This window comes from Antedon mediterranea, chromosome 10 (assembly GCF_964355755.1).
Source record: "Antedon mediterranea chromosome 10, ecAntMedi1.1, whole genome shotgun sequence".
Lineage (NCBI taxonomy): Eukaryota > Metazoa > Echinodermata > Crinoidea > Comatulida > Antedonidae > Antedon > Antedon mediterranea.
This window is the reverse complement of record NC_092679.1, coordinates 24,138,268-24,163,548: the sequence shown is the minus strand read 5'-3', so window position 1 is coordinate 24,163,548 and position 25,281 is coordinate 24,138,268. Positions and strand designations below refer to the sequence as shown.

The window sequence follows — 25,281 nt, the reverse complement described above, 5'->3', positions numbered from 1 at the left end:
ATACTTAACAGTATATCAATAATACTTAACAGTATATCAATAATACTTAACAGTACAGTATATCAATAATACTTAACAGTATATTAATAATACTTAACAGTATATCAATAATACTTAACAGTATATCAATAATACTTAACAGTATATCAATAATACTTAACAGTATATCAATAATACTTAACAGTATATCAATAATACTTAACAGTATATCAATAATACTTAACAGTATATCAATAATACTTAACAGTATATCAATAATACTTAACAGTATATCAATAATACTTAACAGTATATTAATAATACTTAACAGTATATTAATAATACTTAGATAAAGATTGTTCAACGTTATTAGAGAAGAACTAATCAGTCTGCAATATCATGTCGGCCGACGGACACAGCCATCCCACATGGGCTACTGAATAGCATCTCCTGACTTTTTCAAAAGTGTTGTGTTAACGCCTCTATGCAATTCAGCTGTTTAGCTGAATGGTTAATGGTTAGTTAAGGCCAATTTACTGACAAGCGGTAATGGTAAGCTTAAAAAGAGAAATAATATAGATTCTATATTTATACCGTTTATGGCTTACCATTACCGCTCGTAAATTGGTATTTAGTTTTCCAATCAGTAGACCAACCTTATAAATGTAGTTGTTATTTTTTTAGAGAGACAGATACAGTAACTTAATATTAGGTATTATGAATGGGTCTGCTGTCATCAGCAGACACAATACTGCAGACTGTTTACTGTCATTAGATGATACTGTATGAGGATTGGCTGATGTATACACTCATGTGTACACACTTTTAAATTTATAAATGAATAACTATCAATTTCCACCACTCTTGACTCTAGGTAACAGATAGAGGGGGTCATGTAAGCGAGGTGGTTCCGGTAGATGTGGCGGTTGTAATCGAGCAGCGTCACTTTTAACGCTTAGTTTTGTTTCTCTACCGTCGCCACGCACTTCACTAGGTCCTCGAGGGTCATCTGCTACCGAGAAGCCTCGTAAGTGGAGTTGTAGGGTGTCTTTACATACGCGGACAGGATGCACAGCCAGTCAATTATTAGAGATGTGGGGAAGATGAGAGTACAGTTTGCTCTTGGAGTCTGAATCCTTTAGGAACGGTTTGGTTTTCTTGGGTAATACAACTGAAGGAGTCCCCGAAAGGTGAGGTAGCGGAAATCTTGGCTAAAAAATAAAATAAAAAGTTCATATAATCATATCATAATTTTTTAATGGTATCTGTGAAAAAACACTATTTTATTTATTTTATTTTGTGTCATACTGTATCACTACCATATTTGAGCATATCACTACTATATTTGGGCACATCACACTTTTTGATAGTGTAGACAGAGCTTCATACCAACAATAAAAACTAGTGACACTTACTCTATCCCCCTTTTGCTTAGATTGTAGTTGAGTTCGTTGTGATATCTTATGTGATGACCGCTTTCCATCAAATTCTTCTCTTATTTCATTAAAGTAGTCCATGTCCATTAACTCCTTACAGGTCTTACGATTGGCAGGATCCATTTCCAGACATGACTAGATGACGACGATGAAAGATTAGAATTATAAAAATGGATTGATTTGTGAATGTGGTTTAAGTTTTTGATTAAAGAGCTTGCCATACTCTGTTTGACACACCGGTGCTCATGATATCACCGTAGTTAACAGCATTGAGTCTGGTTGCTTTCTTGGATGGGAAACTGTCTGGTAACATCATTTCGGTTGCTGTATATGGTGTTTGGATAAAGGAATTGATCTACCATGCAATAGGCATGGGTTCAAGCTGCCATATATCCTTTTAGGCAAGATGCTTTACTCTTTATTGCCTTGTTGTTTGGATGGGAAGTACAGCTGTTGGTTCCATGTATATATAGTGCATGTTAAATACACTTGGTACACTAAAGAGTAGGGGATTGTCTGCTAGTCAAGGACAAGGCAACTAGAGTAAAGCATCTTGCCTAAAGGATACAAGCAATATGGTACGGACAAGCTTTAAACCCCTGCCACACACAAGCTACTCTGCTTCTACCTAACCTTTACGCTTTATTGCTCTTTATAATGTTTGCACATTAAGCTGTCCCACTTTACCATTGTATTACACTTCAAGTGATCCGCAAGCTGTTGATGCATTTGCCGAAACATCAATATTTTCTCAGCTTTTCATTAAGCTAATATGTCTTTTAGTATTTTTAAAGTATTGTCACCATGGAAACTTTCAAGCATCAATGATTCTTAATATAATTTATAAGTGTATTATGTTATTGTTTATTAAGTCATAATTTAATGTTCATTTGCCAGACGGTAAAGGGCCGATACTGACGACAGTCATAAATATGTGCACATTACTTTTAACAATAAAATTTACTCCATACTGTCCAGGAGTGGATCCATCATTGCGTATATTAAAAGAGGAGGAGCGAATAATAGGCTTGGAGCATGGGTTATGTATTTTTAATTTTTTTTAAAGTGAAAAATAAGGAGGGCGTGTGCCTCTCTAAATCTGGTTCTGCTGTCTACAATCATTACTATTCTGATTAGACGGAGGAATGGCATTTGAGATAAGTTTAACATAAAAATAAGGGATATTTCTACATTTCATATTGGTGAATAGTAAAACAGGATTGTTTATTTTACTATTGAAAATAATACAACACAATTTGTTACCACTGATCTCCTACTAGAAATAAATCAACATCAATTAAAATCACATACCTTCAAAAATGTCAACAAAGCATTTGGTAACCTTGGAAACTTGACTTCCAAAGGTTCCTAAATGTATTGAAAAATATCAAACATTATTAATAAAAAAAAACAAATTAAAGTGATGATATTGAATTAATTACCATTTATATGTTATGCACTTATTATATTATGTTGACATTATATAATGTGGCGCACACAAGTGAGACGCGCAATGTCTTATGCCGATTACCGTTTAAGATGTAATGTTGTGTGGCGCACACAAGTGAGACGCGCAATGTCTTATGCCGATTACCGTTTAAGATGTAATGTTGTTTGATTTATATAGCGCTTAAATACAATCAAAAGATTGTCCGAAAGCGATGAGAGAAAAAACCAAAAATAAATTACAAAGAAAAAAGATGGGTTTTTAAGAGTGTTTAATAGGATCAGGAAGATTGTTCCGCAGTTTAGGAGCTGCAACTGCAAAAGCTCAATCACCATAGGTTTTAAGGCGGCTGGGTGGAACAAAAAGTGCCGATGGATTGTGGTCGACCTTAGAGATCTTTTGCAAACTGAAGATCTACGTACAGTATAATTATATAATGATATATTGAAATGAATGTTGAATAAATTATTGTTACAAAATATGAACATTTTAGAAAAAGATTGAAGAAATTAAAACATAATTATCATACCTGACTTTTTGGTTCCGGTATTTGTAGGCCTTGAAAGAACTGGTTGGTACTAAATATTTGAATATGTCTGGGTATTAAATCACCTAGTGTAATATTAATAATAATTCATGATTATTCATTTATTTATTCAGCCACAAAAGTAACAAGAAAAATTAGCTTGCACTGGTCAAAGGTCTACTCTTCACTTTAACTAAATATTAAATTTACTCAATACAAAAATAAACATAATAAATATATCAACAAAAAAAAGATTAAATAATACTTTAAAAGTGAAGCACATGTGTGTGCCAAAACCAAAATGCTGCATTCCTGAATGAGGACGAGAGAGCAAGGATATAGCCAGAGTACAGTGTCAGAAATATAAAACAGTAATTTCAACAAGCATTTTGTTTTATATATTCAGGCAAATTGCCAAGGATAACCATAAGCGAATTCACTCATTCACTTCTTAAGATTACAATCTTAAAGATTACAATCCTGTTCACAAGACAAACATATACACAAGATGCTCTACATAAACAAAGTCTTATTACAAGTCTTTGGGAGTGGAGTTGTAAATTGTATTGTAAAATCCTGACATACATGACAGGAATTGAACCCAGGACCCTTGAATTGGTAGCCAAGCATCACAACCACCAAGCCACAACTCCACTCCAAGAAAGTGACGAAACACAGGATTGCATATTTCTTGGCACTCTACACACTATACTTTACCTAGTGTCTTCTTGATTAAGTAGAGTTGGTCAACATCAGATCTACCTGGCCACAACGGCTGACCATTACTCAGTTCAGCCATGACACAGCCGATGGCCCAGACATCAACTGGTGGTCCATATTGAGTATCACCTACAAGAAGCTCTGGCGCTCTGTACCACCTTGTTGCTACATAATCTGTATACTCATCACCAGGATCTAAAGTGCAAAACAGAAACACCAACATTATTGAAGTTTTTTTTTCTTTTATGAAAGATTTTAAGACACTCAAGGAGCTGTAGTGCTAGTGCAATGTTTGTTGATAACCATGTTCCCTCCTTCTAAGTTCTATGAGTACATTCGGAAAATCGATTTTTTGTTTCAAAACAAAAATTGAAAAAAGCTGTAATACTTTAATAACGTGTGTTTTTTCTCGAATTCTAAAAGATTCAAAGTTGCACAGAAAATGGATTGAACTTCTGTATACAATTTCATGTATACTTTTACGTATGTTAACTTGTATCAGTATACCCATAATAATGTTGTTTTTTGTTTGTTTTTTTTTTCACTCCTAGTTGAAAACCGACGGTTTTCCGACAGCATTATTATGTGCGACATGTGGTATACTACTTACTTACATTTATTTATTGAATATTATTATTTGTTATGACATGGACTTTGTTCTGAAATAAAAGTGAATTGAATTGAATTGAATTACACAAAAGGCATGCTAAAAAATGTATTAATCATATGCCATGTATCAAAATCATAATCAGTTTATACAAGTATATAACTGATGTAGAATAAATTTGATATTACAGTAATCATCCACTACTTCTTGGGTTAAAACAGAATACAAAATCTATTTATAGATATCCCCTTTCATATTTCAGTATGAAATGAATGATTATACAGTGCCATCTTATAAACCAGACCTACATCTCATATTTCATATTCAAAGCAATCATACAATTTATAGAAAATCTGTTTTTGCAATATTTACAAAACAGTAGCTAAGAGACGTTAGGAAGTAGAGGAATGGAGTAGTCTTGTTACGTACACAATATTGTATACAGACGACAAATTGATGATAGTTCTTTCACATGATTTCACAAATATAATCATTTCAATATTAAGACATCTAAATATAATTGGTTGAGACTGTATTACATGAAACCATATACTGCTGTATCCAAAAATGAACAAATAAAGTTTGAAATATTGAAACACAATAGTCTGCCTCACTTTTATTGGGATTGTTCTATATTATCATATTATTTACCATCTCATTACTTCTTGTTCAATTATCTACAGTACTGTAATTATGTTACTTAATAATACATCTTATCTCTTGCTTTTTACCTTCATTTTTTTTCATAAAAATTGTCAACAAATACAAGCAAATACTATTATAGGCTTGATTTAATTAATTAGCCTCAATCTGTAAAATCGATGTCATAAAAATAATGAGTTGAATAATATTATAATTATATAATATTTAATAACATATTCATATATTCGCTCAAGGCACGTAAGACAACCAAAGGAAAACTAATCCATAAACCTAAAAACTAATCTAGACAAAAACCCACATAACTGCATTCAGTTTACCAGAAATCTAAAGTGCACAGACCAAATTAACATTTTACATACTCACATAGAGAAGGTTGTTTTTTTATCATGATGACATAAAATTGCATTGTAAAATCGGGGTTTGTACAGAGAGTTTTTACTGCATACATTGGGGAAATTTCCCCAGCTTTTACATAATAAATATAATTATATTATAATGTATATTACTAAACTGTTTAATCTCACGCAAGTGATTACAAGCTTTACTAATTGTGAATGCAGTATCAAATGCATGCATCAATTACTACATTAAAAGATGATAACGTATCACACACTACACGACAATTACACTAATTAAAACAAGTAAATAAATAATCATAATCAACATGACGCATTGTTACAACCAAGTCAAGCGTAAAATAGAGGCAAGATTGTATCAGGCAAGTATGGTGGCAATCAATACCGTCTAGTTGGTAAGCAGCGCGCAATCGCTTTGTAATTAGGTTAACTACCGAAGCTCAATAATGCCGTATTGTAAGTCGTGCATTTGCCTAGAAAAAAACCTAATCAATTGAGAAATAAGAAAGCGTACTGTAGTCATCTGTAGAAACGACCTTTCCTTAAAGGTCACTAAAGTACTAGGAAATATGTTTTTTGTAATCTAACAGTTTATAACACAAATAATAATAATTACAAATTTAAAATTCTAAATTTAAAAGTATATTCCATTACGAAGGAAACTGCTGCCTAGTTACGTATAAATAATTAGTAGTAGAATATCATTTTTACGTCACACTCACAGTACAAACCAAATTTGACCATTGTACTGTAATGTTGCTATGCAGTCATAAGCTGCAGCCCTAAAAACATTACCACAGATAGCACATCGTCATGTGGAAGCCTCGCTGTACTGTATGAGTGTATGTGATTGTGAACAATAAAAAACTATATTAATACGAGTTTATAACTGTGTATGTGCCTAAGTTAGATCTAGTTATTTTAGTCAGTCACATGGTATACAAATAATGAATGTTATGAGTTTTAATGGTTAGAATATTTTATGAGTTTGACTGCTCCATTTAACAAGGTGGAGTGAAGAGCAGTTAATCTCTGTACCAATCTTTCATCTATTGTTTTCAACTAATCTACTTTTCTATTTTGAATCATTGTCGAAAGGCGAGGCCGGAAAGCTAGGCCATTAAAAAATAAAGCACGGCAATTGTTAGCGCTTTAGTAATATATTGTGCGCACTACAGGTTGATTTTTTTAAACTGTCAACATTCGTGTGGCAGAAAATTCTTTAAAATGTTTACAAAAAGCTGAACATGTATTACTGTAGAAGAACCATAAATTATCACTTTTTCTAAAGAAATAATACCAAATGGAAATGATACCATCAAATATGGCTGTGGGAATATACACTGCTGTGTGTGTGCCAGGAATTGTGACCTAGTTTTGTAATGCATTTACTAAGGTATACTAGTATTACTATGTGTAGACTACATACTGTTTAATCATCACAGCAAACATCAATATCATTTATTACGAACATTGACAAAGAATCAATAGTAAGATTGTAAACAAGACCCTATACAAAAGTAGGTATTATCAGATGAACTATTGTGATGAACTATGGTGATGAACTACAGTGATGAACTATGGTTATGAACTACGGTGATGAACTACGGTGATGAACTATGGTGATGAACTATGGTGATGAACTACGGTGATGAACTATGGTGATGAACTATGGTGATGAACTACAGTGATGAACTATGGTGATACAGTCATTTGTTGGCCTACAGTATAGCTACCACAACAACCCAAGGTAAATCAGCAAAATACTGTACTGTATCTTGAAATTTATGAAAGGTGTTGTACTAGCTACCTTGAATGAAAGATATGAAAAAACGCGATCCAGGTTCAACAACAATAATACCAAAACGACGTCCAGTTAACTTAGCTGCATAAGTTCCTAACAGCTCATTATCCTACTGTACATTCAAAATCAATACAGAACTTAACTTTATACCTTATTCTATTAATTTTCATATTATATTTTCTCATAACAAAAAAATTAATTACATTTAATTGATTCTGATGTCCATTGATATTTATTAATTACCCCTTTTCCTCATCCCTTCTCCCAAAAAAAAAGAAGATTTCAAATTAAAGATTTCTTTAAAGTACAGTATATTCTATTAATTCTACATAATCTACAAGAATTTTCAAATGACTATTATAACGATACACTCAATTATGTACATTTCCATGACATGTATACTTCATTGCCATGGTAACGATTAACATCATTAGTTTTACGACTCTAGCGTAATATGCCACAATAGCACGATCTAAAAAGTACTTAAAAAACAGAAATAATATTGATACTTTGTAATGCTCTATTCAAAAGTTCAAATTTCCATGTTTAAAAGCAACAATTTATTCTTTCTGTAATGAATCGCTGATGTTATACAGGATGCAGTCACAAAGTTTTTATTTCTAATCAAATGGCAACACATGAATATGTATAATAAACAAATACATTGGTTGTGACAATTATAAAATACTTACTGAGAATTCTAGCAAAACCAAAATCACAAAGTTTTACAATTCCATCCTTAGTGAGTAAAATGTTTTCTGGTTTCACATCTCGATGTATACACTGAAATAAGTCAAAGTCCACAAATCAAATGTTAACTTTATAAATAATTATTAAAATAGTAAAATTTACAAACAAGTTCAGCTGGTAAAAAGTGGCATTTTCCAACTGAGCTATCATAAGCACCATCAATGCAACTAGAAATTAATTATTAAAAATGAATTGTCCACCAAAACATGAAAAATGATCAGACTTTGAATACCCCATTTTGCAGTTTCAGAAACTTATTTCATTACGTCGAAAAAGAACAAATAAAAGTTATGATTTTGATTATAAAAATGCAAAATCAACGTTCCTTCAAAAATGTTTGCGGAACGTCGCTATGGAATCAAATACTACTGTACTTACATTATGTGTATGACAAAAGTTAACAGCTTTTAATGTCTGGTAAATAATCTTCATGTAACTTTCTTCTGGCACACTATAAAACAAATCATTATTAAATACATAGTTTAGTAAAATAAGATACAGTATAGGTATTGTAGAAAAATGTTAACATAGTATTATAGTAATCGCTAACAAATACATGACCTGCCTCAATATTTGGTACAAACTTTTAAAGCATGCTGTAGAACAACTAAACAAACCCAATAAACTTCACCTTTGCGGTAATAACACAAACAAGATGAGACAACCACAACAATGACTTAGAAATACTATACGATATAACTAGAAACATCGCTTTATTTTGAATGTTTATAATAGAAATATATGTTTGTTCCATTTGACTTCTTTAACTTATCACCTAAAGGTTAGTCTTGTATGACAGTTTGAATACATAAATACAAATATTTTAAAAATTGTAAGCTATAGAAAAAGGCTATAGAATTTATTAATGAGTTCAATACAGTTGATATGGCATGACATTAAAAAAGGACATCTATTATGAGCTACAGTAGTAATAATATTGATTATTTATGTAGTAAAAGTTTTAATACTATTGTACAAATATGTACAGTATCATCCATAATCATACAATTATTATACAATTTCAACAAGTACAAGTATGCTTTTTCATCTTAAAAAGGGGAATAAAATTGGTTTTGAAATTTTTTATATTACTGTAGGATTTAGATAATGGTATAAGCCTATTGTAGTCAGCAGGCATGATACTGCAGGATGTTTCATGTTGCTAGACATCATACAGTATAAGATCTTATCTTACCCATTTGGATGTGCTTCCAGTTCATTAAGAACTGTATGCTCACAGTATTCAAACACCAAGTGTAGCTTTCGTTTCCTCTTGAATACCTCTAGTAAGTTCACTAAGTTTTCATGTTTTAATTGCTAAAAAGAATAACAAATAAGAATCGTGATAAATACATGTAATACTGTAACATAAAACACAGAATATTGGCCGTTTTTTAACTTGAACTAGATCACAGAGATTCACCAGTAGCATACAGTAGTTCATTATTTTGAGAACCCATTTCTGGTCAGTAGAAACTGGCCGGCCCAGAAACTGGCCGTTTTTTAATTATGAACTTGAACTAGATCACAGAAATAGTTCATTATTTTGAGAACCCATTTCTGGTCAGTAGAAACTGGCCGGCCCAGAAACTGGCCGTTTTTTGGTTATCCGCAACTTAAAGTTGCGGATAACCCTTGTGATTGTAAATATCTTTTTCTTCTTCATCTTCTTTGTTATTAGTTATCCGCTTAGTAGCGGATAACTCCTTGTAATCGTCCTGTTTCATCAAATTTTTTTTTTTTGGTTATCCGCAACTAGTAAGTTGCGGATAACCCTTGTTATTGTAAATATCTTTTTTCTTCATCTTTATTCTTCTTTCTTTCCCGGATTTTTGTGCGTCGCATATCTCTCATCCTTGTCAACATAAGATTGTATAACTTTGTCATAAGATTGACCTGTAGCTGTAGATGTGCAAGAAACTTCGTTATATGACTTTAGAGTCGCGCAGCGTAAGTTACGCGCGATTTTATGAATTTCAATGATTGGTCATAGATTATAAACCAAAAGTAATTTTATATTGAAACTTGGTGAAAATTTAAGTTAAATTAAGGGCAAACTTTCTATGGATTAAAAATGACATGTTTCACAAGAAGTTACGCGCGCACGCGCATTTAAAAATTTAAAATGCGCAAAATTAATTTCTAATCAACTTTCTACGCTGATCATGACATTTTGAGCATGTCAAAAATTCCCACGCGCGCGAAAAAAATTACGCGTAAGGTGCGCACGGAGCATGAAAATCATGTGTTTTTCTCTTGAATTATAATTTTACAGTCTTTCCTAGTTATTTTAAAAAAGATTGACATCATTTCAAATTAAAATGACGTCATACGAACACGTTGATTTACACCATTTGCGTGCGTTTTAGTTGCAAAAGTGACAACATATTGTCAAAATTAAGCCTATTTTTAATCTATTATAGCTCCTCAGGATCATCCACGACCCCCAATTTTTTTAATTTAATATGTAAGCAGATATGTTGTAGATATGAATTCATGCCGAACCTTTACCACTCGAATGTTATGACGTCATCGTATGGCCACACGAATGTAAAATATAGGATTTTTTACTCTTTCGTTATTGCTCATCACATTCAACAAACCGCATCTCGCTTATACGTATTCCATTTCCCCCGAAATTGTAATATTGTCTACGTCAATCAACTATCTTTCGCATGAATTAAAAATATTTTAATTTTTATGACGTCATCATGTCTAAAAACGTAAATAACTTGGGTCACTTATTTTCATCTTTACAGTAAATATCAATCTGTTATAGCTCGTCAGATTAAAAAGTAATAATCATGATTAAAACGTTTTCTGGAAGCTATTGGATTGTAGATATGAATTGATGTGAATATTTTGCCAATCAGATGTTGTGACGTCATCATATGGCCAGTTGAATTAAAAAAGTCATATTTTCATCTCTTGCGTCAAAGTTCATTGCGTTTAAACGAGAGCGCATCTCACTTTTACGTTCCCAAAATTCTTCAAATTTGTTTTAATGTAATTATTTAGATAATTATCTTCCAAAGTGGTTATCTTTATATGTCAATTTGATGATGTCATCGTGTTAATAATTGGATTTAAAAGATGGGTCTCGTAATTCCGTCTATGCTACACTGTATATAACATATATACAGTTTATTCTGTAAAATACTGTAATATGGTGTATGCTACATAATAGGTACAATTCAGCACTGTAAACATTTTTATTTCATGTCAAAGGATGGCATAATAATTGTCGAGGTTCATATAGTTTAAAGTACGTGCATGTTGCGTATGCGCGGATAACCCGAACTCGTCAAAGTGACGAGTTCAAATCTAGTTTTCTGTATTATACTTCTTTCTTTCTGTCATTTTTGTGCGTCGCGTTTCTCTAAAACGTGTAAACAGAACATATCGTAACTTTGTCAACACATCGACATTTACGTGAACTTGTGCACCTCCTATTTTTGAATGACGTCAGAGTTGCGCAACGTGACGTACGCGCGATTTTATGAATTTCAATGATTGATCATAGACTAAAAACCAAACATAATTTTGTTTTGACACTTTGTGAAAATTTAAGTCATATCAAGCGCAAACTTTCTATGGATTAAAAATAGCATGTTTCACAAAAAGTTACGCGCGTACGTGCGTTTAAAATTTTAGGATGCGAAAAATCAACTTCTAATCAACTTTCTATGCGTTTCATGTCATTTTGAGCATGTCAAAAATTCCCACGCGCGCGAAAATTTTTACGCACGCGGTGCACACGTAGCGTTAAAAACATATTTTTTTCGCGTGATTTATGTTTTTTCAGCCTTTTCTAGTAATATTACCAACTTTTAAACAATTTCGACTTAAAATTACGTCATACGAGCACGTCGAATTACATAATTTGCACGCGTTTTTGGTGAAAAAGTTCAAAAATTTTTCAAAATTATGCCTATTTTTAAACAGTCATAGATTCTAAACTACATGGAGAACTTTTTTTTAATTACATATTCTGGAAGTTGATGAGTTGTAGATATCGGATCATGCATTAATATGGGTAACCGGACATTGTGACGTCATCGTATGGCCACGCGAATATAAAATATAGGATTTTTGTCTCTTTCGTCATAGCTCATCACATTTAATAGAGCGCATCTCCACTTATTCGTTGTCTATTTTCACCCCGATTTTAATATATTCTAGGTCAATCAACTATCTTTTGCATGAATTAAAATTTTTTTAATTTTTTTAACGTCATCATGCCTAAAAATTTAAATTACGTTGGTCATTAATTTCATCTTTACAGTAAATTTTAATCTGTTATACCTCGTAAGAATAAAATGTGATAATCACGATTAAAACGTTTTCAGGAAGCTATTGTATTGTAGATACAAAATCATGTGTAAATTGTGCCAATTGAATGTCGTGACGTCATCATATGGCCAGTTAAATAAAAAAAGTCGTATTTTCATCTTTTGCATTATATTTCATTACATTTAAAAGAGCGCGCATCAATATTTCACGTATTCAAATTTCTTCTACACGTTAATATGTTGTTGCTGAGATAATTTCATTCTGAAATTTCTACTTTTGCATTTCATTTTGAAACCGTCAAGATGTTAAAAATTACAATAAAATACGGGTCCCGTAATTTCACCTATTTTACACTGTTTGTGATATGTATACAGATTGTACTGTGTATACTATATGACACAAAATAACAGAATTCAGAAATAACAACATATCATATTCTTCAGTTCAGGTCATAATGCCTTAATATTTTTCTGTGCGCAATATTGTAACGTATGACGTGCACGTGGCGTTTGTCGAGCGGATAACTAACTCGTCAAAGTGACGAGTTTCATGTCTAGTACTTCTTTCCTTCTGTCATTTTTGTGCGTCGCGTTTCTCTAAAACGTGTAAACAGAACATATCGTAACTTTGTCAATATATCGACATTTACGTGAACTTGTGCACCTCCTATTTTTGAATGACGTCAGAGTTGCGCAACGTGACTTACGCGCGATTTTATGAATTTCAATGATTGATCATAGACTAAAAACCAAACATAATTTTGTTTTGACACTTTGTGAAAATTTAAGTCACATCAAGCGCAAACTTTCTATGGATTAAAAATAGCATCTTTCAAAAAAAGTTACGCACGCACGCGCGTTTAAAATTTTAGAGTGCGAAAAATCAACTTCTAATCAACTTTCTATGCGTTTTATGTCATTTTGAGCATGTCAAAAATTCCCACGCGCGCGAAACTTTTTACGCACGCGGTGCACACGTAGCGTTAAAAACATGCTTTTTTCGCGTGATTTATGTTTTTTCAGCCTTTTATAGTAATGTTACCAACTTTTAAACAATTTCGACTTAAAATTACGTCATACGAGCACGTCGAATTAAATAATTTGCACGCGTTTCTGGTGAAAAAGTTCAAAAATTTGTCAAAATTATGCCTATTTTTAAACAGTCATAGATTCTAAACTACATGGAGAACTTTTTTTTAATTACATATTCTGGAAGTTGATGAGTTGTAGATATCGAATCATGCATTAATATGGCTAACCGGACATTGTGACGTCATCGTATGGCCACGCGAATATAAAATATAGGATTTTTGTCTCTTTCGTCATAGCTCATCACATTTAATAGAGCGCATCTCCACTTATTCGTTGTCCATTTTCACCCCGATTTTAATATGTTCTAGGTCAATCAACTATCTTTTGCATGAATTAAATTTTATTTTTTCAACGTCATCATGCCTAAAAATTTAAATTACGTTGGTCATTAATTTCATCTTTACAGTAAATTTTAATCTGTTATAGCTCGTAAGAATAAAATGTGATAATCACGATTAAAACGTTTTCAGGAAGCTATTGTATTGTAGATACAAAATCATGTGAAAATTGTGCCAATCGAATGTTGTGCCGTCATCATATGGCCAGTTAAATACAAAAAGTCGTATTTTCATCTTTTGCGTTATATTTCATTACATTTAAAAGAGCGCGCATCAATATTTCACGTATTCAAATTTCTTCTACACGTTAATATGTTGTTCCTGAGATAATTTCATTCTGAAATTTCTACTTTTGCATTTCATTTTGAAACCGTCAAGATGTTAAAAATTACAATAAAATACGGGTCCCGTAATTTCACCTATTTTACACTGTTTGTGATATGTATACAGATTGTACTGTGTATACTATGTATATGACACAAAATAACAGAATTCAGAAATAACAACATATCATATTCTTCAGTTCAGGTCATAATGCCTTAATATTTTTCTGTGTGCAATATTCTAACGTATGACGTGCACGTGGCGTTTGTCGAGCGGATAACTAACTCGTCAAAGTGACGAGTTTCATGTCTAGTTCTTCTTTCTTTCCCGGATTTTTGTGACCAGCATATCTCTATTGCTTGTGAACATAACTTTGTATAACTTTGTCAAAAGATTGACCTGTAGCTGTAGATGTGCAAGAAACTTCGTTATATGACGTTAGAGTCGCGCAGCGTGAGTTACGCGCGATTTTATGAATTTAAATGGTTGATCATAGATTATAAACCAAAAGTCATTAAATATTGACACTTTGTGAAAATTTAAGTTAAATTAAGGGCAAACTTTCTATGGATTAAAAATGACATGTTTCACAAGAAGTTACGCGCGCACGCGCATTTAAAATTTAAAAATGCGCAAAATTAATTTCTAATCAACTTTCTACGCTGATCATGACATTTTGAGCATGTCAAAAATTCCCACGCGCGCGAAAAAAATTACGCGTAAGGTGCGCACGGAGCACGAAAATCATGTGTTTTTCTCTTGAATTATGATTTGACAGTCTTTCCTAGTTATTTTAAAAAAGATTGACATCATTTCAAATTAAAATGACGTCATACGAACACGTTGATTTACACCATTTGCGCACGTTTTAGTTGCAAAAGTGACAACATATTGTCAAAATTAAGCCTATTTTTAATCTATTATAGCTCCTCAGGATCAACCGTTACCCCCAATTTTTTTAATTTAATATGTAAGCAGATATGTTGTAGATATGAATTCATGCAGAATCTTTACCACTCGGATGTTATGACGTCATCGTATGGCCACACGAATGTAAAATATTGGATTTATTACTGTTTCGCTATTGCTCATCACATTCAACAAAGCGCATCTCGCTTATACGTATTCCATTTCCCCCGAAATTGTAATATTGTCTACGTCAATCAACTATCTTTCGCATGAATTAAAAATATTTTAATTTTTATGACGTCATCATGTCTAAAAACGTAAATAACTTGGGTCACTTATTTTCATCTTTACAGTAAATTTCAATCTGTTATAGCTCGTCAGATTAAAAAGTGATAATCATGATTAAAACGTTTTCTGGAAGCTATTGGATTGTAGATACGAATTGATGTGAATATTTTGCCAATCAGATGTTGTGACGTCATCATATGGCCAGTTGAATTCAAAAAGTCATATTTTCATCTCTTGCGTCAAAGTTCATTGCGTTTAAACGAGAGCGCATCTCACTTTTACGTTCCCAAAATTCTTCAAATTTGTTTTAATGTAATTATTTAGATAATTATCTTCTAAAATGGTTATCTTTATATGTCAATTTGATGATGTCATCGTGTTAATAATTGGATTTAAAAGATGGGTCTCGTAATTGCGTCTATGCTACACTGTATATAACATATATACAGTTTATTCTGTAAAATACTGTAATATGGTGTATGCTACATAATAGGTACAATTCAGCACTGTAAACATATTTATTTCATGTCAAAGGATGGCATAATAATTGTCGAGGTTCATATAGTTTAAAGTATGTGCATGTTGCGTATGCGCGGATAACCCGAACTCGTCAAAGTGACGAGTTCAAATCTAGTTAACTATGAACTTGAACTAGATCACAGAGATTCACCAGTAGCATAGTTCATTATTTTGAGAACCCATTTCTGGTCAGTAGAAACTGGCCGGCCCATTATTTCAAGGATAATGGCCCTTGAAATACTGCTCAAACTTGCTGGTTCACAAAGATTTAAGATCATAGTGGTTGTTTTGACTTCAATACTTTTTACATGGGGACAACCAGGGTGGGTCGCTTTCCCCTGCAGACCACCACTCTTGGCATGCTGGCAAGGAACCTGATAGTTACTCAAACTTATTGTCAAAAGATCTAGTGGCCTCATTCACACTAAAGATTTTAAATAGGCCTACCATTTATTATAAGGAAAATTTTGTGATTAGCAAACACAACCATAAAATTTACTTTTAACAAGATCCATTTATGTTTGTAAAACTACCTGTGATCAGGTGCTTGAACCAAAAATAAATCTTTAGTAATTTAATAATTCAGATACTACAGTAGAATAACAACAAAGTTAATATTTACATTATTACTATGATGAAAGACGCTGATATTACAAGCTAAGTGTTTACATTAACGAGCAGGATGTCTAATTAGAGTTAATTGAAATTGATTGCGCTAATAACACTATGTTTGATAATAGTGGTTTATTGTCCTTTAGTGGTACTGACAGGTCATCTACCATAGTTCATTAAACTGAAAGCCGAATGAAAATAGAACATCTTTCGCTGAATGAAATTATTTGTTCTATTGCACAAATTATATAAAACATTCATTTTGTTTTATGCCAAGACCTAAATCAATCGGACAGGCAGAGCACGTTTTTGGACTCGTAGAACAATTGTAGACCGCGCAAAATACAGGCTTATTTCTTAACATGATTATGGTTTAAATTAATTAAATGCATAGGAACAAGAATGATGTATGCACAACAGAATCAGCTCGCATGATATTGCATTTTGCATTAATGAAATTGCACTATTGATGATGTAAGGGTTCATTTGAGTAGTTGTCATGTGACCCATAATCCTCCAATCAAATGGCATCGTTTGGAAAGCAAGTGTTAACATGATGGATCAGGCCAAAACAATTAAATCTGGACCCTTATGTGTTAATGAGGTCGAAGAGCCCAATCATTTTGAGTCAAACATAGTTTTTGCTCAAATAATTTCAAAGGGCTCCATGGATACCAACAGACTGTAAACATACTAATTCTGACCTACTTCTAGCCATTAAACAGAAAAACAAAAACAGGACAAGGATAAAATATAATTTTATATCAATCCCATGAGGTTTATAAATCTAACTGTATCAATGGTACTATTGTGTACAGGGTATGTAGCTTATACTGAATAATCCAACCATCCAGTCCTAATGTTTGCTAGCATCTCAGAATGATGTAGTAAGCAACAAGATTATAAACATTCTTACTATGTACTCCTAAAATCAAAATCATAATTTTATTGTACTACAGTATATTTTAGTAAACCTTTAATTATATTTCAGGGGAAGAGCTATTTCAATTGTGTATCTTAAGCTCTGTCTATACAATCAAACGTTTTATGTGACAACAAAATGTGATTTGCCCATTATTATATGATGATGTCATATCACTACCATATTTGAGAATCACTACCATACCATATTTATGCACATCACACTTTTTTGTTTTGATTTAATGCAAGATACTTTACTTTCATTGCTTCGTCCTTTAAATCCGGCATAGCTGTCTGGTTATGTATAAAAATTGTACATGTGCAGTACACGAGTTTAGAATTTTGGAATCAAAAACATGTTTTCAGGGGAAACAATGGAAATTTGGGAGAAATTTAGACTTCTGGAACAATTTAGAATGTCATTTAAAAAATATGTTTCACTTTTGATTGTTGTCCTCATTCAATATAAATACATTATCATTGTTTAAACACTTTGAGGAAGGCTAGTGTACAGTTGACAATATTATTGCAAGTGAAATGTATCCACAACAATGTGAATGACAATAATGTTGCCTGAGCACTTTGCTTCCATTCTTTCAAGGCTTACAGCACATCACAAGGTATCCTAAAAAACAGCTGTAGGTATTTATCTATGACAAAACCAATTGTTACACTGTTATACACACATTTGACAGTTGCCATGGTAATGCTACCTTGAAGTTCATGGGAACAATATCCTGCTGTTTTTTGGGAGAATATAGTGGCCATTTATGCTTACTATTTTAATCTCAAATTAATCACGAAAAATCAAATCACAGGGTCATTCCATCTCAGTTCACCCAAAAAAAATGGAATTTTAAACCCTACCTCTTCCAATTTTGATGAAATTTGGTATATGGGTGATTCATAGCAATTAAAACCAAATTTTCAAATTTTAACCTTATCGGACCAACGGTTTTCGAGATATCGCAATTTCAATTTTCGGTTTTTACGCAAAAAAGCGCGCGGCCGCCACGTTTCAAAGAGCTGTATCTCGGGAACTATAGGTTCGATTTTAAAAACAAAGGTATTTTTGTAAAGGGGAGACCATAAGGAACCTAAATATACTAATTGTGTGTGTTTTATGTTAATTTTAAGTTGAATAAAACTTTGACATATATTTTGACCTTGAAATTGACCCCGTGGAACACGCCCAATTTGTTGGTGACTATCACGAAAAATGTAGCCCTACGTGTCAACTACAACATATAAAAAAATTGGAGGGGTTTTTTTCTTTGTTTCCATGAAATTACAATTTGAAGTTGACATACCTCTTCCTTTTAGTGTATTTTTGGTGTTGTTATACTTATACACAGTGTGAACACTAACTGTTAAGGTGTCTTATTGTTACGCTTTCTCATCAGGCCCACTTAAACAGTAGATATATTTTGATATGAGAAATACTGGGTAACTCACATACTTTTAAAATCAATTTTGACACATAGTTTAGTGTCCTTACTATGTTATTATGCACATTAACATATGCATAATAAGTGATTGCAGAGAACATACAACAGTTACTGTATATGCCTTTTTAAAGGTTGTCATCCCCTATAGAAAAACAAAACTACCAACCATGAAAAAAGTTCATTATTTCACAGATGGATGTGGCGGCCAATACAAAAACAAATATAACTTTATTAACCTTTGCCACCACCAGGAAGATTTTGGTTTAGACGCCGAGTGGAATTTTTTTGCTACATCACATGGCAAGAGTGCGTGTGATGGCATAGGTGGAACCGTTAAGAGGCTTGTCACTATGAGAAGCTTACAGCGTTTGACTGAATGTCATATTATCACATCTCTCAGTATGTTCGACTACTGTGTAATTTTTTATTTTTATTTTATGTCTTTAGGCAATGTGGCCAAGGATTACCAATAGTGAATTAATCACTGTCCTATCAGATAGGTGGTAATCCCCCTGATACAGGGGCTATTGTGTGAACCAGTTCACCGGGGTAACCCCCTACTCTTTTTCAAATAATGAACTGGGTTCTTTAAAGTACACACATGTTATAACTGTGTACACTGGACCTACGGTTTATAGTCCTTATCCGAGAAGACTTGTTCCACCACCAGAACTAGGAGCGAGTCGGCCTCGAACCCTTGCCGATGTTGTTGTTGGCTCTTTTAGGTACGGTAAACGGCGCCCCTGCCTTAACCGCTCGGCCATATGACTCGCTCATATGGACATTCCAGGCATCAACTTTTTTCATGAGGGAATAGATGAGGTATCTACTGTGGAAAAAGAAATAAAGCTGAGATTCAACCTCGCCCAGACCATCAAGGGTACATTACAATATCATCGCTTTGTTCCCGTTTCTCTGGCACAGATGCAGGTCTACAAACTTAGTACCCAGATAAACCCTCCGGATGTGGTAGTGATTCAAGAATCTTTCAGTGATGAAAATGAAATTGTTGCTGATACACAACCCACCATTATTAGACTTCAGAATTTTGTGTGCTGTAGTTATGATGGTGTCCCATGGATTGGTTTGGTGGTGGATGTCTCACTCTCAGAAGAGTTTGGGGATTTTCAAATTAAATTTATGCATCCTCATGGGTCAGCGAAAACCTTTTATTGGCCCTCCAAAGAAGACTGTTGTTGGATTCCTGAATCAAATGTACATTGTATTATAGCCTCTCCGTTTATAAAATCCTCTTCGACTAGGAATTACAGTATTTCCCAAAATGAGTAAAGGCCAGACATAGACAATTGTAACATTATAATAATATTTAGTTTGTAATAAAATTAATTTTGGAATACATCAAATTGACATTGAAGTAATGCATGGACAGACACCAAAAATACACTAAAAGGAAGAGGTATGTCAACTTCAAATTGTAATTTCATGGAAACAAAGAAAAAAACCCCTCCAATTTTTTTATATGTTGTAGTTGACACGTAGGGCTACATTTTTCATGATAGTCACCAACAAAACGGGCGTGTTCCACGGGGTCAATTTCAAGGTCAAAATATATGTCAAAGTTTTATTCAACTTAAAATTAACATAAAACACACACAATTAGTATATTTAGATTCCTTATGGTCTCCCCTTTACAAAAATACCTTTGCTTTTAAAATCGAACCTATAGTTCCCGAGATACAGCTCTTTGAAACGTGGCGGACGCGCCCTTTTTTGCGTAAAAACCGAAAATTGAAATTGCGATATCTTGAAAACCGTTGGTCCGATAAAGTTAAAATTTGAAATTTTGGCTTTAATTGCTATGAATCACCCATATACCAAATTTCATCAAAATTGGAAGAGGTAGGGTTTAACTCATTGGGTGATCTGAGATGGAATGACCCCACACTTAAACCATCATTTTAAATACATACAAAAATTTAATTATTGAATGACCTATGGACATTACTTATTAACTATTTTTAAATATTAATAATTAACTGATGAAAACAAACTAAGTTGTACCTTAGGAGGAGAGTCTGTTTCTCTTTCTAATAAAAATAAACAATATATTTGATAAATTAATTTAAGTTCTACATCGATAGAAACGATCCTCTTTAAAGTACTCCCAATGATCAATTTATAGTATGTATTGCTGCTTATAAATAGTTTTTATTTTATTTTTAGTTAAATAAAGCTTAGTCATTTATGTACTTTTTTTTCTCAATATGTTCTGTTTCGTTTCTTGGACCTCACCACATATTGTGAGTGCCATCAATTCAAAGGTATGCATGGTCAACAAATAACATGTACATGACTAGGTACACATACAGTATTATATTGAAGTGCAACTATGTTTCGTTTCATGCTGTTTAATGTTAAATAAGAATGAACATGCTTTGTTTGAATAGATTTCACATTTGTATGTGAATTGATTTAACATTCTTGTTACAGATGCTATCATAAGTCCTAGCCTAAGCCTACTATCACATTTTTCTGATTCATACAGTGGACCTTTTGTTCCAGTTTTTCAGTCTTACAAATTAATCTCTAGTCTTTAAAAATACTGTATATATACTGTTATATTGAAAAATCACAATCTGAATAATTCAACTTTATGTGCAGCTCAAGAGCTATTTTAAAACAATAAACATACTGTGAGCTTTGTACCACTTAACTGTAGAATGTAATTACCTACATTGAAATAGCAGAAATAATTGATGACTTGACTGTTTGAAAAGATAAATCAATGGAATCGTTTACACATGCATCAAAAGTCTGTTGTAGTCAGAGAATAACATTATTCCACTATCCAAGAATTCATTAATGCGCATACCATTTTCAATGAGCTTTTAAAATTCTATGCAGAATTATTTTACTGATAAAATAACAAAACAAACCATGTCTCAAAATTCATGCTAGCAAACTAGCATTTGCTAGCAAACTAGCATTTGCTAGTAGATGTTTTATAATTGCTAGATGAAAATTTATATTTATATTTGTTATTTGTAATTTGTAAAAAAATATAGGTACATTTTAGCTTAGGCTCATGCGATCACTGTCGGCAAGGGCTATTAGAAACCAAATTGTTGGATCACACGCCACTGCGTCGACGTCAAAGATACGTAAATAGCACTGTGAATCATGTGGTAGGACAGTTAAACGATTTGCTTTGCATCTCAAATACTTTCAGTTTCATACCTGCCTGGATGGAATTAAATTTCATGTACAGCATTGGGTATGAAGATCAACAAACATTTTACAAAATATGACCTTGTGACCTTACCTTTAACATTCTCACTTCCCTGAGAGCAATTTTCTTTATCAAGGGGTCATCTTCAGATTCAACAAATTTCTTAATGGCTACAATTTGTCTTGTGTCTTTGCGTTTACATTTGAACACCACTCCATAAGACCCCTCGCCGATCTTTCCTAATTTATCATATTTGTCCATAGTGTTCTTGTTTTATATATAAATAAATATATAAAGTTCAACTTTATTTTAAATTATTAGCAGTTGGTGCTTCAACTGGTTGAGTATGATGAATCTGTGGAAAAACAAAACAACTAATTGATTAATTTGATTGATAGCTAATAACTTGTAGACTAACATTTGTTTTAAAAAGCTAAAACTATTTTTTATCTGTACATAGGCCAAAGGAATTATGGCTCCTCACATAAGCTAAAACATTTTTGATATAGGATTTTGAAGGCATGTATTGTGAAAATATTGTGGATTGATTTAATCGCTCAGTTTTTACATTTTCAACAATTAATCTTATTGTTTGTCATTAAAAAAATAAAATGATGTGGGACAAAATATTGCACGCAGACAGACAGTAATCATGGAAGAAAACTGGAACTTGATGAAAAGTCAATAAAGAATGCCGATTTTTAGCCTTCTCAAAACTACAGGTCAGTTTTTGTTGGGGCGCATGTTAAACTCTTCATAATTTTATATATTATTTAATGTAGGCCTCCTACTAGTAATACTAATAGTTTGGACTAAAGATTTTCACATATGTGTGTATCTCGGGTGTTTGTTGTCAGATTATTTGGGGGCACACATTTCTACGGACATTGAATGCAGACCCCAGTGTCAATGGTGTGATTCGACTGACACTCCGGACTGCTGCTGTGAATTTTAAATTAAAAAAGGAACACATTATTCTGTCTAATTTTTATTTATATATCAGACATTGAACAACAATGCGATTCAATTTCAACTTATCAACAATGTTTATCTTGGGCCTAGTAGTAGGCCTAGTAGTAATCACACTACATAAACATTATACAATATAAAGTCTAATCCTAGGCCTAGCTAGATAGAATAGGCCTAGTAGTATGTGACCTAGCCTAGGTATAAGCCTACCTAGTAAACAATTGATTATAAATTACCAACACTGTCAGGTATTTTTTCTATGTTCGTCGTGTGGCTACTTACCCAACTCACTCCATCATAATGTTCGGTTATCGAGGTAGGCTATCCATATCAATTTAAGCTGTCCTATAAACGATTTAATAAAATATGAATTAACTTTATTCTAGATAGGCTAGTAATTTGACTTAAAACATGTGTTTAAAACACAGAAATATGTACCACATCGATTTACCCATCCAGGAAAAATATTGTTTACCGCGATGTCTTCGCACCACAGAGATCTCGACGAGAGAAGAACCATTTGCAATTAATGACCCCAGATACAAGATTATTCCGCGATGTGATACGGTCTCTTCTTTACAATATAGTTTGTTTTGGTAAATGAATATTAAAAAGAACATACAAATTCATGTATTAATCAAGATTTTACAATTTGTTAAAATGGGTATTTTTACAATATAAACATTGTATTAATCTTCAAAATGTTTAATATTACTCGCGAGAGACGCGCAAGCGTACTCCAGGAAAAGTAGATCGTACTTAACACCAGGGTCAAATACTTAATATGTAAATTGGTTTACCATAGCAACCGTTAGTAAACAATAGGAATTCTTAACTGCGGCAAAAGATAAAACAATACTTGACATAATATCAACCTGGAGAATCAAAAAAACAAATTTGATAAATTACTGATGAAACAAATTTGTTTACTTGTTTCATAATGATATTCGTTATCACTTTATCAAAACATAAACATAGTTTCAATGGCACTATGAGGTTTGAATGAAATAGAAAATAAACAATGCAGAGGATGGATTGCTTGCATGCATTTTTTTTATAAAAAATATAAGTTTTAATCAATTTTAATTCTTATTTTTTTAAACATTAATTGTATATCATAGTCACACATAAAGTCAATCGAAAGGGGAATTTTGAAAACTAGTACTTCAATTGGGAGGAGAGGATTTTGTTTCTTATTCCCATTTTATATTGTTTTGACAATTTTTATTTGCATATATTTTGTAAAAATTTGATAACATATTGTGTGGTGGATAAAACCATTGTAAAATGATTTTAAACATAGACATGGATAGATGATGTATATGAAAATAGAGAAAAACTGCTGTATCTATATAAATTTACGTAAGAGCGAATTCCGGTTGAGGAAAGACACTTGCTCTTCATTGAAATTTACATATGGATGATATCTTTAAAAAAAAAGAGGATTAAATTTAACCAGCAAACTATCTTTGTTTTAGGTAAAGGTTTTGAGCCCTGAGTTGGCATATCAACCCATCCTATAATTTATCGTACTGTTAACAATTTTACAATAGAGGGCAGTATATTTGTTTTAACCCCATTTAATGGTCAGTGGTCATAATATTTATTTAGATTGAAACATTAATACAGCAGCTAGTCTATTACAATTTCTTCTCAATTATTATCGTCTAACAGCATCCAGAAAATGAAATAGATTAAAACATCATTGTACTCCCTAGTGTGTTTACGAATGATTTGATTGGTGCAAAAAGTAGACATAACATCATTGTAATCCCTAGCGTATGTTTATGAGTGATTCGATTGGTGCAAAATGTTATCCTGGTATCTTGAACCAATATAAATGACGCTTGATCAAGTGGATTGATAATCAAGTATTAACAATAAACAACACCAGTAAATGGTTAAATGTTAGTTATGTTGTTCTGTATCTAATTGCAATGAGAAGAACATGCATGTGTTACGGGTCTTTCACACCATATTCAGATCTGGCTAAGTGCATATTGATTAGTGCATAGCCGCCTGGAGCATCATGAAAACGAAACATTGGTATTAAAATTGATTTTCTGCCGTCGGACTGGAACCGTGCCGGAA

At 32.6% G+C, this 25,281-nt stretch overlaps 1 protein-coding gene across 1 annotated transcript; it reads right to left on the bottom strand.

Annotated features, from left to right (window-relative positions):
• Nucleotides 1-343: 343 nt before the first annotated feature.
• Nucleotides 344-23,870, bottom strand: LOC140059886 (cyclin-dependent kinase-like 1). The gene is made up of 10 exons (XM_072105862.1): nt 23,473-23,870; nt 22,315-22,576; nt 9,484-9,605; nt 8,667-8,739; nt 8,231-8,321; nt 4,106-4,303; nt 3,392-3,474; nt 2,727-2,783; nt 1,395-1,550; nt 344-1,190 (listed from the first exon to the last, which is right to left on the bottom strand). Exons 2-10 carry the CDS (start codon nt 22,480-22,482, stop codon nt 1,059-1,061), a joined length of 1,080 nt encoding a protein of 359 aa, XP_071961963.1. The 5' UTR covers nt 22,483-22,576; nt 23,473-23,870; the 3' UTR covers nt 344-1,058.
• Nucleotides 23,871-25,281: the final 1,411 nt, after the last annotated feature.